At 34.8% G+C, this 14214-nt stretch overlaps 1 protein-coding gene across 3 annotated transcripts in view; it reads left to right on the top strand.

Annotated features, from left to right (window-relative positions):
- mtDNA-helicase (mitochondrial DNA helicase) overlaps window positions 1-14214 on the top strand; it is a 50193-nt gene that overhangs the window by 8794 nt on the left and 27185 nt on the right. For 2 of the 3 annotated variants that reach the window (XM_088232169.1, XM_088232170.1), the window contains 2 exons: window positions 1981-2109; window positions 2303-4647. In XM_088232169.1, coding sequence (XP_088088295.1) covers window positions 1981-2109; window positions 2303-2452 — 279 coding nt within the window. In that variant the 3' untranslated portion in view covers window positions 2453-4647. Of the gene's footprint in view, window positions 1-1980; window positions 2110-2302; window positions 4648-14214 lie in introns of those variants that run through there. The other variant, XR_015823331.1, reaches the window with a different exon arrangement.

The raw sequence follows: 14214 nt of genomic DNA on the forward strand, positions 1-14214 counted from the left end.
TTAAAACAATACTAAACATCGATGGCTCATCAAAGACTCAATAAAACTTCACACTTTGCTATTCAGTGTAATAGTAGAAATTAAAAAATCTTTCCCACATTGCTTCCAGCAATTCAATATGCAGTTAAAATATGCGCGCCTTCTTCAAACCACCATAATATGTCTCGTAATGCTCCTCGGTCGGATAGTGAATGCACTTATGTAGTAAAAACTAGAAAAGTCGCAATAAGGAAACATCGAAAAAAATATGACATGAAAATTTCTTAACTGCTGCAAGCGTCGGCCAAAAAATTTCTTAGAAAGAAAAAAAAAGGCTGGTTTAACTAATGTTCATCTCTCTCGCCAGAATCATCCTTATTGTTAGTATGGGACAGTATTAGATTGTTTAAGGCTTCATACTCCCTTCCTAAAAAGAAACCTCCGAATGGAAATTGGATGGAAGTTTGTAGACAAACTTGCTCTGCCTTACGCTCCAAATTTACCTAAAATTACATTACACTCTTCCACCTCTTCAAGTAAATCTTGGCTCGATTTGTCATTTGAAATGGAAGAATTGTAATTCAGCCCGTGGCATTGACGAGATTTCATATATTTTTATTCAGAAACTCCCTTAAGAGGTCTTAAAATACTTATTAAATTTATATAATTGAATTTTTAAATATGGAACCATTCCGCAATCATGAGAAAAAAACAGATTATTATCTCAATACCTAAACCAGGAAAAAAGCCCAGACTTAGGTAGTTCATATCGCCCGATTGTCTTATCCTCTTGTTGACTGGTTTTTAGAGCATAATCTCCTTTTACACAAATCTCAGTTTGGTTTCAGGAGAGGTAAGTCATGTCTCGACAACTTAAGTATCCTCACTACAGATGTTCGATTAGGCTTCATAAAACAACTATTTACAGCTGCAGTATTTCTAGACATAGTTGGAGCTTATGATTATGTTCAAATTCCTATTTTAGAAAACAAATTAATAAGACTCGGTATCCCAAATAGAATTATTAGTCATTCATAATATTCTATCGGAGCGATATATCTCTATAAATATTGATGATTCTCAACGATTTCCAGAAAAATCTGGAAAGGGCTACCGCAAGGGTCAGTTTTAAGTCCGATTCTTTTTACCATTTTTGGTTTTGATCTTGGAAATATTCTGGGCATTCACCTTGCAGTATGCGGATTGTTTATATTCTGCCAGCAAAAAATTCCTTTCTCTCACGGATACAATGAATGGTTGAACTCCAATGGTCTCAAATGATCCCCCGAAAAAAGCCAAATAGTGATTTTTTTTTAAAAAACACAAAATCCCAAGCATAAAGCTTTATTCTAACTCCGTTATGATCCCTGTTTCTAACCAAGTCAAGTTCTTAGGTCTTATTTTAGACAGAAAGCTCTCTTGGAAGCCTCATATTGATTATGTGTCAAAATGCGAATAGAGACTGCATCCCCTAAGAGCCGTTTCCAGAGTTTAGCAGGGGTCTCACCCGAAGACAATGAAATTGTTTTATAATAACTTAATTAGAAGCATTTTAGACTATAGGAGTTTATTATGGGACCCTCTCCCTAAATATTTAAATCTGAAACTTGAAACTTGAAAGGATTCAGTCCAAGTGCCAACACCACAAAACCGAAATTACTTTCTTGTCAACCCAATGGAAAGTTACACCATCCTTTTTACAATGTTTATCATAACAGGTTTCACACCCCTTTATGACACAAGCAGGCATTTTGGTTTAAATTCCAAACGATTAGCTCACGTCACACCCGGCTGGCGGTCAAAGATCGAATTAGTACTCATCGGGCATCACCGAGCGTTGTAGGTTGTGGTAGGTGGTAGGCGGTAAAAGGTTGATAATATTTTTCAATAGTCACCAATATAAATTTGTTTTAGGAGCGAGATGCAGAGGAACTTGGTAGGTGGTAGGCGGTAAAAGGTTGATAATATTTTTCAATAGTCACCAATATAAATTTGTTTTAGGAGCGAGATGCAGAGGAACTTTCTACCAACTCAATATTTGGTAGTGCCAAAGCTTCCCAAGAAGCTGATACCGTTCTCATCATTCAGGACAAGCGACTCACTAGTGTCCGCGGCAAGAAATATCTCCAGGTATTTTTTTTTTTCCCCTCTTGTTCCCGTTATTCATTGCTTTGCTTATGCATACAAAGCTTTTTTTCTTGGTATCACTTGATAAATATCTCTATTTATTTATCTCCAGGTATTACAATACTGAACAAATACTGTGTTATTTATACATTTGTTTCTGTGATATCATTATTATGCATTTGTTTCATTCCTACAGGTTGCCAAAAATCGTTACAGCGGTGACTTGGGTATTGTTCCTCTAGACTTTGATAAAGCCGGTCTAAGTTATGCCCAAAAGAAGAAAGAAAAAGAAATGAAGAAACACTCTGAGAATGATGACAATGAGATTTCTAAGCCTCCTAAATAAATACGTACCTACATACAGTAAAACCCCCTTTTTACACTTTTCAAGGGAGCAATGAAAAAAACTGTAAAACCGAGGAAAACGTTATGGTGAGGAAATGAAAAATGTATAAAAAATGCTTGTTTTTATTTATATAACTAATATGCGATTTCATCAAGAAATATAAGTAAACTTGTAATTTTTTTTTAAAGAATGTTATTAATTAGTTTTTTTTTTCAAAAACGTATTTGCCTTTCATGAATGATTTTAACCCATTTAGGAAGTGCCATTATACAACAGATTTATAAACACAATAATTTACTACCCTAGTAATACATATTTATTTATTTATTTATATACGGCATTTCTGCCATTTACATATATGTGGTATAAAGAGTGCTTAGAAATAAAAAGATTAAAAATTAAAAAAATCGAGTATGAAATATTAATATACTCGTACTATACACATTATTAATTACTTGAAATACATACATATTTTAAAGAAATTATACAATAACAAAATACATTAATCAATCAAATTATAACTATTCCAACCCAATCTTCTGAAGATGATTTGCTCTTTTTGATAAAAATATGTTGGTCACTTTATTTTTTAAGTTAGGCAGAGATAAACTAAATATATCAAAATGTGATGCATATTCATTCCCGGTATTCTGTAATCTAACAATAGGTGAGTTATATTGAGCTACCGTTCGAGAATTTTGACAATAAAATATTGTAGATGTTCTGCTTAATCTAGGTGGTACATAGAATGAAATCAATTTCAGTAGATCAGGGGTATCAAACATTGGTTTTATTATTTTATATAAAGTCATAAGATCGGTCGATGTTCTTCGTTCTTGCAATTTAGTTAATTTAAGTGAGTCTAAAATTTTGTTATAATTTAATTGATTAGTAGAAAAACCCATCTTAAAATTAATATATCTAAGAAATTTATTCTGAATTCTCTCAATAGAATCTGAGAAAGTGATTTGATAAGGTGACCATATTGGAGAATTATAATCTAGTTGGCTTCTAACAAGAGATGTGTAAAGATATTTTAATGTGTTTATATTATTAAAATCTTTTCCGGTTCTAAGTACAAATCCTAATAATTTTACAGCTTTGTTAGATATTTTAATAATGTGCTCTTTAAATAATAATTTTGAATCGAACAAAACACCCAGATCGCTCACGGTAGAAACATCAGTAATTTTAATTTGATTTAACATGTAATTAAATAGAATCGGATATTTTATTTTATAGAATCTCATAGCTTGACATTTGCTTATATTGAGTTGTAATTTATTTTGTTGGCACCAGATGTTTAATTTGGACAAATTATGGGACAAAATGTTACAATCGTTAATGTGTTTTATCTCTGAATATTTTCATATCATCTGCAAATATGAGTACATGTACATTATCAAATATATCAATTACATAATTTATAAATATTAAAAACAACACTGGACCAAGATGCGAGCCTTGAGGTACTCCACTAACTGATTTAAATTTATATGATAATATATCATTTATTTTCACTGACAGGTTTCTATCGAACAAATATGTTTTAAACCAATTTAGTAAATTACCTTTAATTCCAGATCGTTCTAATTTGTTAATTAGAATTTTATGGTTTACTTTGTCGAAAGCCTTGCTAAAATCTGTGTAAATAGAATCGATTTGGGTTTTTTTGGATAGTGCATCAGGTATAATATTTTGATATAGTAATAAATTAGTTAGTGTCGATTTATTTGAAACAAATCCATGTTGGGCGGGAGTTATTGATTTAGTTATTGTAAATATTATTTTATCCAGTAAAAGCTTTTCCAGTAATTTTGGAATCGCCGAAAGTAAACAAATAGGTCTATAATTTATTATGTCAGTTTTATCACCTTTTTTAAAAATAGGAAAGATATAACTCAGTTTCCAGTGATCTGGAAAATGACCCAAAGAAAGTGATTTATTAAATAGAAGAAATAGTGGATAAGCAAGAGTTGGGGCACACTTTTTTAGAAATAATGGTGGAATATTGTCTGGTCCAGAATTTTTATTTTGATCTAGGAGAAGAAGTTGTTTTGAGATGTCTTTAAGATCAATGTAAACATCGAATAAATTATAATTTGTGGAAGTTTCGAATATTGGGACATTATTCATATCATTGTCATGATCGTATACACTTTTAAAGAAATCAGCAAATAAATCGACAGTATCTTGAATATTACTCGCTTTGTTGTTTCCATAATGCATGGAAGTAGGTATACCTGAATCATATTTTTTTAGAGAATTTGTATATTTCCAGAAGTTTTTTATATTATTATTTATATTGAGTTCAATATCGTATATATAATTATTATAACACAAATTTGCCAGTTTGCAGCATTCCTTTCTTAATTTACTAAATTCGGTATAGTGAAATACTGATCTGGTCTCTTTATATTTTTTATGTGTTGCTTTTTTTGAGGTTGTAAGATTTATTAATTCTTCACTAAACCATTTTGGGTACTTGAAATTTTTAAAAATTGTTTTAGGAACTAAATTACCGATAACTTTATCAATTTCTGAATGAAAAAAAGTAACATTATTATTTATATCATCATGATTAAGAATAGACCAATCAATTTTATTAAGATGTTCGTTAATTAAATCGTAGTCGGCTTTAGCAAAGTTAAAACTGGGCTTAGATAATTTAAGATTATTATCGTTAACAAAAATAATCAATAAGTTTAATGGCGGATGATGCATGTCTATAGGTAAAAGAAAATCTAATGATTCAGTAATTTTGGCAGAATCAATGTTGGTAAAAACGAGATCAAGTAATCGATTTTTATGGTTAAGGACATTATTAATTTGCGGAAAACTAAGGTATAAAGCCATATCTGAAATTTCTCTTTGACACAGTGAGAGTGGTAACTGATCAACATCGTCGGCATAATTCCAATTAGGTAAATTATAGTCACCCATTATTACAAATTTTGAATTAAGATATTTATGGGCTAAAATTTCTACATCCTCATAGTGTTTTTTATATACACAAATATTTGATGCGGGGGGAATATATACGGATCCAATAATAGTTTTGTAAGTTTTGTCATTTAGAATTATAAATAGTTGTTCCACATCACAATTTTTAGTGAGTAGAAGTCTTGATTTAATATTCTTCCGGACTGCTATGAGAACGCCTCCTCCTCTTGATTTGGAACTTGTATTGTAGTTTCGGTCCGTTCTATGGACTTGGTAGGTGGAGAGTCCCAATTCGCTTGTTAAAATATTTGAATCTAGCCATGTTTCTGTTAGTATTATAATATCGTATGAAGTTGTCTTAACATTTATTTTGAAATCCGTTAACTTTGATTTGATTCCTCTAATGTTTTGGTAATATATATTTAGTTTATTCAGTTTTTTGTAGTCTTTGTAACAATTTTAGGTGTAGAGTTTACGTATTTGATGGTTATATTTGTTTCCCCTTCTTTTTGACGTGATTCAAGTTCGTTACGTAGAATATTGAATTCATTTCTTTGCATAATAGTTAAGTCGTTATTAGCTTTGATGCCGTTTTTTAATTTAAATTTGTTGGATATAATATTTTTGGCAGTCATTGGATCATCAAATTGTATTTTTATTGGTCTATTGCCGTCTTTTTTGCGAAGCCCCAATCTGTAGGCCTTAAATACATTTTGATTGATTATATCGTCGATAGGTTGTAAAGCTACAGTAATCTTGGTGTTGTCCTCCACAATTCTTAAGTCAGATGATATAGTTTTGACACTTTCAGGAATATTATAAAGGATAACGTTTTTAGTGCGTTGTTTTCTCTCATCCATCTCAGAAATTATATTAAAAACACTAAAAAGGTTTTATAGTAAAAACACTAAAAAGATTTATCACAATTTATATTTAAATTCAAAAGATAAATATTAAAATTTAAATAAAACAGCTATGTAAGAAATAAAATTGTTTGAAAATTAAATAACTTGACTGAATACTGAGCGATAAAACGACACGTACAACAAGCGCGGTAACAAAGCGAGAATAAACATATCAAAAATTAAAAACTCGGTAAACCCAAAAGCCGTTTGCTATCAGTGGCTGTATTTGTACGCTTTAAAATAAACACGCACAGATACAAAATTAATACCATTAGGACGAATTTGTTCTAATAACATACGGGAATCTGTTAAAAATTGTCTGTATGTCCTTAACCAGACAAGCAGAAAATCATTTTAAATAACATGTCAGTATGGCGAATTTCATTTTAAAACATATGAGATTTTTTTAAAATATTTTTTTTTATATGGGAGTTGCTTTATTATTTACCTTGCTTATAATATACAAGGTTTATATTTAAAAAAGTGGATTTTTCTGCAATTAAATATCTTAATATTGATCTAAACTATTGGGATCAGGAGGGATATATTAATGTGGGCTAATCAGGAACTTCTCAGCATTTGCTCACGTGGAGAGGAAACCACTTAAAACTCTTCAGGAGAAGCCGGCCTGTTGGCAGTAGTCAACGGGCCTTCCGTTCCACTAGAGGAGTGTTCGGCATTTTGTTCCCTACTTTGGTTTATTTTACCAATTTCCTGCGCTATATTTATCATGTATGATACTACCTCTCGTGTGAGTTCTTTATTACCTATCACCGATGGGATGTCGCATAGATCTTCACCCAGGCCTCTGCATCGCGCCTCCAGCTGTTGTCTTTGAAAGCTGAAAAAGGGGCAATGCATCAACAGGTGAGGGACATCTTGAGGAGTTTCATCGTCGCGTGGGCAGCTGTCGATCTCTGAGAGCTTGAAGCGATGCAGGTAGCTCATGAAGCCACCATGGCCCGTAAGCATCTGGGTGAGCTCGTAGCCAGCATTTTGCATTTTTCTGAAATCATAGGCATGAAAAATTGTAGGGAAAAACATTTTAGTTACACTTCCGGTTGTCTCACACAAATAGCGATCGTTCCAGAGTTGAAGGGTCCTGCTTCTTATTTTCCTTTTGGCATAACTGAGCGGAAAATCGGTGAAATCGGGGGCTGTTTTCTTAAGCGTAGCCTCCCGAGCCTTTTTGTCAGCCTTTTCGTTGCCAAGGATTCCGCAGTGTCCTCGTATCCAGCCGATGTACACGTCCTGGTGTCTGCATCGTAGATTCTGGATATCTGTTCTTATGTCCATTACAATAGGGTTGACCGAATTTCGGTCAGTTATTGCGTGGACTCCAGATTTGCAATCTGTCAGGATCGTTATTTTCTTCCATCTGTTTGGTGGCTTCTTCAAAACATAGACCAGGGCTTCTCTGATCGCAAAAAGTTCTGCCTGAAACACGGAGCAAAAATTGCCGAGTTTCAACTTTCTTGACGGCAGCTCTCTGATGCCATCGTAAGGTACAAAAGCTGCACCCACTTTGCCGTCCAAGAGACTGCCGTCCGTGTAGATCCTCAGCTCTTCCCGCACCGTCCCAGGCAGAACCTGATCATCGTAGCCGTGATCTATCGGATAGCGCTCCGCCGGATGAGGAAGTGAGAAATAGTCTCCCACTCCCTGGTAAAATCTGTCCAGCGGCAAGTTTTGCAAGGTGAGGCTCCTCTTCACCTCATATGCTTCTGCAAGCTCCCTGATCCTCAGATCGAGTGGCATGAATCCACTCAAAACCTGTGCTGATACCAAGGAGATTGTTCTGTATCCCTTGCATGACCTGATGGCTATTTGTCGTTGGATGGAGTTCAATTTCTTCCGGTTGACTTTCCTGTTGACCGCGTCCACCCACACGCTTGAAGCGTACGTAATCAGAGGCTCTACAGCACCTACGTATATTTGCTGCATAACCTCCGGCGACGCATCCCATGTGGGTTTGGCGGCTCTCACGAGTTTGTTTGTAATACCTGCGGCTTTTTTACAAACACCGTCAACGTGTTTGGACCAATTCAGGTTGCGATCTATGGTAAGACCCAAAACCTTGAAGTGGTCCACATAGTTCAACTGAACTCCGTTCATATGAATGGCTGGCTGGCGGCGGTCCTTTCTTCTGGTTATAAACATTGCGTTGGTTTTATCTTCTGCGAATTGTAGTTTAGCTTTTGAGCCCCATGATGTGATAATCTTCAGTGCATTGTATGTCATCCTCTCAAGTTCTGTTGTATTGTCTGCCACGGCTGTCAAGAAAAGATCGTCCGCGAATGCCTTCAGTTCGACTCCCGTACCCAAGTTTTTCTGGAGTACATCATCTAAGATCTAATTCCAGAAGCTCGGTCCGCAGGAGGATCCTTGAACGCATCCTTTGGTCGTAACCCTTTCGAGAGTGGCATCGAAGTGTGATAATACAACTTTCCTTTGTTGATGATAGCTCTTCACTAGCAAGAACAAGTTTCGAGGGCACTTCTTACTGCTCAGTTGGCACATCAAAAATGGCCACCAAGCGTTATCAAAAGCCCCTCTTATGTCAAGCGAGATCGCTACTATCATTTTCTTGTCCTGCAGTGCAGTCTTGATTATCTTGACTGATGCGTTAAATCAACAGAAGACGCTCTTAAGAGCGTCTTCTGTTGATTTCTGGGGTGTAAATCCATATTGTTTCTGACTCAACTTACCTTTGCGATGAAAATGCCAGTTGATCCGATTAATCATCAACTTTTCGAGTACTTTACCAAATACCGAGATGAGTCCAATCGGTATGTAGGACTTAATGTCTTGAAGGTCATCCTTTCTCGGTTTGGGTATGACAATGACCCTCGCTTTTTTCCATTGAGCTGGAAAGTGGCTCACTCTGAGACATGCATTATACATACCCAGTACCAGCGACCTGTCTACGTTGAAGAAGTGAAGGCAGATGTCCGCGGTGAAATGGTCTTCACCGGGCGCCTTTTCCGGATTGATATTTGATATTATATCCTCAATCTCCTCTACCGTAAATATTGGATCGCTTTCTGTGTAGGGTATGATTTCCGCCATCCGCCTGATGTCAATTTGCTCACGAGTCTCTTGCTGTGTATTGTCGTCCGGAAAAAACCTCTCCAATAGACGGCTAGCGCTTTCCTTAGCCGAAGCTAAGTATTCGCTGCCATCCTTTAGCGTCGCTAATGGAGTGGTCTTTTTCCGGTTGACCAGCACTCTGTGAATTGCAGACCAGGCGGTTTCTCTGTTCTGAGAGCCGCAGTAATTTTTCCAGGATTCCGTTTTTGCTTTCTCAATGGCGATTTTGTAGGCTTGTTTGGCTTCGAGATACTCAGGAAGTGTCTTAGTCTCTCTACGGAGAGTACCTGAGTTCTGAAGCCTGTGCTTACATTTCCTAGCTTCTTTTTTTAGTTTATCGAGCTCAGCGTTCCACCAAGGACAGGGTTGCCTTTTGAAGGGTTTCCTGATTGGTATACTTGATTTGCACGATTCGTCTAAAATTTCCATCAACAAAATGATTTTCTTCTCCAAATCCAGCGAGTTGCTTACTTCGGAGAAGGAATTCTGTGATACTTTACGTTCCTTTAATTTACGTTGAACTTCTTTCGAGAATTTCTCCCATTTGGCCTTCTTGTTGTTATAAATGGCCGTTTTGATTTCTGTGGGGTTCCATATTCTGGCTGAAATTTCAAAATAAATTGGATTATGATCACTTAAATGGTTATTATTAGACTCCACTCTCCATCTGTCGACGGTGTCTAGCAGACTTGAAGAGCAGAATGTTATGTCGATAACGCTCTTGAGGTGAAGGTGACCGCGAAAGGCCTCGAAAGTGGGCCGATTACCTTCATTTAAGGTGTGCAGATTTAGTTCAGATAAAAAATCTGCAACTATTTCGCCCCTTCTGTCCGTTCTCGCGCTTCCCCACCACACATTTTTGGCGTTAAGATCCCCTCCTATGAGAATGGGAACATCTCCTAAGAGTCTGAGTTTATCTAGAGCGGGAGTAACATCCGAGGTTGGTTCCACGTACATGGATCCGATTACCATGGGTCCGGCGTCAGTTGTAATTTGAACCAGCGTTGTAACCATATGAGAAATTGACCCTAAAAACATAAACCAAACAGTAAAAAAAAAGATCGATTACTCTACAGCCCTTTTGAATTTCGTTTCAAACAATGGTTTTAGCCTTTTTATGCATTCTTGCGTAACATTGTTATTTCCTCTAGAATGTTCAGGACAATTTTGGAAATTTTACGACCTTGAAATCTATAGCAAAATCACCCTTATTGACCATGGAGATGTTTGTCTATTCATACTATAGTTACGTGTATAATAGATTCCGTTAAAAAGGTTGCGTTGTTTACCTGCTTTTATCGTGTTTGGTATAATAATGCAATAACTCGGCATGTTGGTGTTGACCTACTTAAGTTTTATGACGCAAGGAATGTATTTCAAAAACTCTTGAACCTAAAACCGGGGTTTTGAAAATTTTTAAAAACATTAATTCGGGATAAATTTGTATGAGAATGTATGAAAGAAATAGGACTTAAGAAAAAAGGGTCGTAAAAAGGGGCTCAGGAAATTACCTAAAAAAATACAAATTTACTGGTAGATTTTCATAAGTAGCTTATTTAAATAAGCATTGTTATTATTCATTAATATCATTGTGATCCTCTTCGAACAAAAGACTTTCTTTAGCGCGGTGATGAGTCTGCAAATTTTTACAGAAATAAAGGTGTATTTAATGCAAAAGATCCTGCAAATCCTTACAATTATTATTTTCTATGGGACAATTCACTTCCCTCGGTAGTTCGATAGTTTTCTTTTTAGAGATGTTGGAATGTGGACTATTTTGCTAAAATAAATAGGCCCACTGTTTTGTTTTGAATTCTTAAGGTTTTATTGTAACTTTTAACTTTACAAAGATCTACTGAATTACTGGTATAATTATAATGAAATAAAATGCTAACTTCGCATGGGTCAATAATGGTTTAAAATCAAGGAACTTCAAACTGATGAAAGAATTTGAAAGAGAGTGCAAGCAAATGGTAGTGTCCCACCAAATCAAGACAGCCGAAATCGAAACTGAATTTTAGCTTCTGTTCTAGTTTCGGCTTAAACTGAAACTTATTGAAATAAGCTCTTCAAAATGCCCAAAAATTAGGCGTTTTTATTCTTAAACTTTACCTTAGGTTAGGCTTTTTTTAAAATAATTTTATTATCCTTTTATTAATTTCACCTTGTTAGAGAAATCAGTATTTTTTTTGTCATGATAAATTTGAAAACATTTGTCAACGCACAGCGGCACATTACACTCAGCACACACAAATTTAGTTTGTTTTCTCATTTTCGGTTTTAGTTTAGAAGTGGCACAGACACGACACCTTCGACGGGGGTTTGGCACTTTTTCTGTGGGAAGAATTTTAACGAGTATATGTTTATTCATTATTGACGAGGATGCTCGAAGTGGGTTATCGCTTGATGTTGTAGGATGGAAAATATGGGGTACAACTTTGTGATATTTTTTTACTAATTGTTCAATTACTGCCAATTGGAAATCAGCCAAGCTATTTTTTTTTGATTTTACTGTTTGAAACATAATATGTGCATTTAACAAATAAAGGTCGATAATATGAAAAGCAACTTTTGTATACCACTTAACTGATTTTCTCATGCAATTCAAGTTGCTAAGCATCATGTCTGCTTTGTCAACCAGCCCCATGTTTTTATTGTAATCTAATACACATTGAGGTTTTAAATTAGGTTCTCCTGTTGTCCTATTGGTTTTCCCCGATGACGCCATAGATTCATCGTGAAGTGTTGTAAGCATGTGTACTTCGCGTTTATCGTGCCATTTTATTGCTAGTAATGGAGACTGAGACTTTGATTGCACTTTTCCATTTTCAGTTTTTTGAAAATTGGTATATCTTTTCTGTTTTTTCGGACGGTGCCACAGGCGTTGGTTGTTTGATCGTGAAGATACTTAAATAACTGGGGACTGGTATACCAGTTATCGCACCATAAATTATGACCGTTTCCAAAATATTCCGATAACAGTGTGGTAACTACAGCACCTGTAATACCGAGACCGTACGTATTATCGATTTAAGTTTCAGCTCCGACGTATATAATAAAATCGAGAATAAAGCCCGTTGTAACGTCGCACAAAACAAACATTTTTATACCAAACCGGTGACGTTTCGAAGGGATGTATTGTTTAAATAATAGACGACCTTTGAAAACAATAATGCTTTCGTCGATACATAGATTTTCATGAGGCATCATAGTTGCTTTAAAAATTGTTCCGGTATGGTCAAGAAGAAATCTAATTTTATAAAGTTTGTCAGTCGGTGTTTGGACATTACTATCACTAAAGTGGAGCATTTGCAACAATAATTGGTACCTGTCTGGGCATCGTCATTCCAAAAAACGGAGTGTGAAGTATAAAGTTTGTACTCCAATATTCTTCTATCGTCAAACGCTTAGTCCTCGTCATTGCGAAAGTTATAGCCATGAAAACATACATTTCCGAAACTGTTGTGTCCACCCATTTGTGAATTCTCGCCTTTTCCGTAAAATCGACAGTGCTCATTTTCTACTGATAAAACTTATTGGATTCATTAACTATTTTTGTCATAATTTCTCTATTCAAAAAATCTTCAAAAAAGTCTAGTTCTACGGAATCTTCAGTTAACATTGTATTAGGATTAATACCTGATGCGAAATCATCGAATTCGTGTATTATAGGTACAAAAGGGCCTGCAATCCACGAGGCGTCATCACCTTCCTCGACAGTGATTTCAGTATCGGAATCATAGTTATCGGGTTCAACAGCTTCAGTACTATGTTCACTCTCAGTCATTTCAAAATCAAGAGTCTATTAATTCTAAATTATTCAAAATTTCATCGCTGCTAAGACCGGGACCCGACATTTTAAATTTTGGGAACTTAAAAAAACCACTTAAAAAATTTCTAAAAAACACGCACCATAATTTATTAAATATATTATTTCAATGTTCAGTTTTTTTACTAAGCGATACTAAAAAAACCACTTTGTAAATATGAGAAATATAAATACACCGCAAGACAAATAAATTTACGAGTTCTCAAAAAAAACTAAAATTGACATATAATGAATTATTCTTGATATTTAATTAGTTTTTTTTATATTGTTTGACATATGTGATGACTACTCGTTATTTCAAGGTTAAAATAAAAAATCTTACTCATGAATTGTACTTAGAAATTGCCATTATATATCAGGTATCAGATTACCCGAACCTTAGAGACCCATAACGGTTCATTTATGGTCGAGTGTTTGTGATGGAATAATAAAAGACATGTTATTTTTTAATTCATATTTAAGAAGTAGGTTCTTATCGCTTTATTTTAAATTAAAGTATTTTACATTTAAACATATTTATAACATTTAAAAATATTTAGTACTTAGTGAATTCACCTTTATTTTTTATAACATGTAAAATTCTATTATTTAGAGAAGCGTAAAGCGAATCTAAAATTTCTGATGTTATTTCTTCTTCCCAAACTTGAATTAAGTTTTTTTTTAATTCCTCAATGTTTTTTGATTTTTTTTTCCCGACTTTTTTTTTCATAATCGCCCATAAATTTTCTATCGGGTTCAAATCAGGGCTATTCCCGGGCCACGTCAACGATTTTAAGCCAATTTTCTCCTTGAATTCATTGATCTATAAAAAAACAATAAATTATTTATCACGTGGTCACAAAATGCATTTAAAAATATATATATTTGTACTCACAGTGCGGGCTCTATGGCACGGCGCAGAATCGTCCTGAAAAATTGGGTCCGCGGTATACTGCGTAATGTCCTCGATTGTTGGAATAATATGTTTTTTTAACACTTTTTTGTACTGAATGGCA

Source organism: Micrasema longulum, unplaced genomic scaffold (genome assembly GCF_059751315.1).
Source record: "Micrasema longulum isolate JH-2025_06_02 unplaced genomic scaffold, ASM5975131v1 h1tg000955l, whole genome shotgun sequence".
In the NCBI taxonomy this organism is placed as follows: Eukaryota; Metazoa; Arthropoda; class Insecta; order Trichoptera; family Brachycentridae; genus Micrasema; species Micrasema longulum.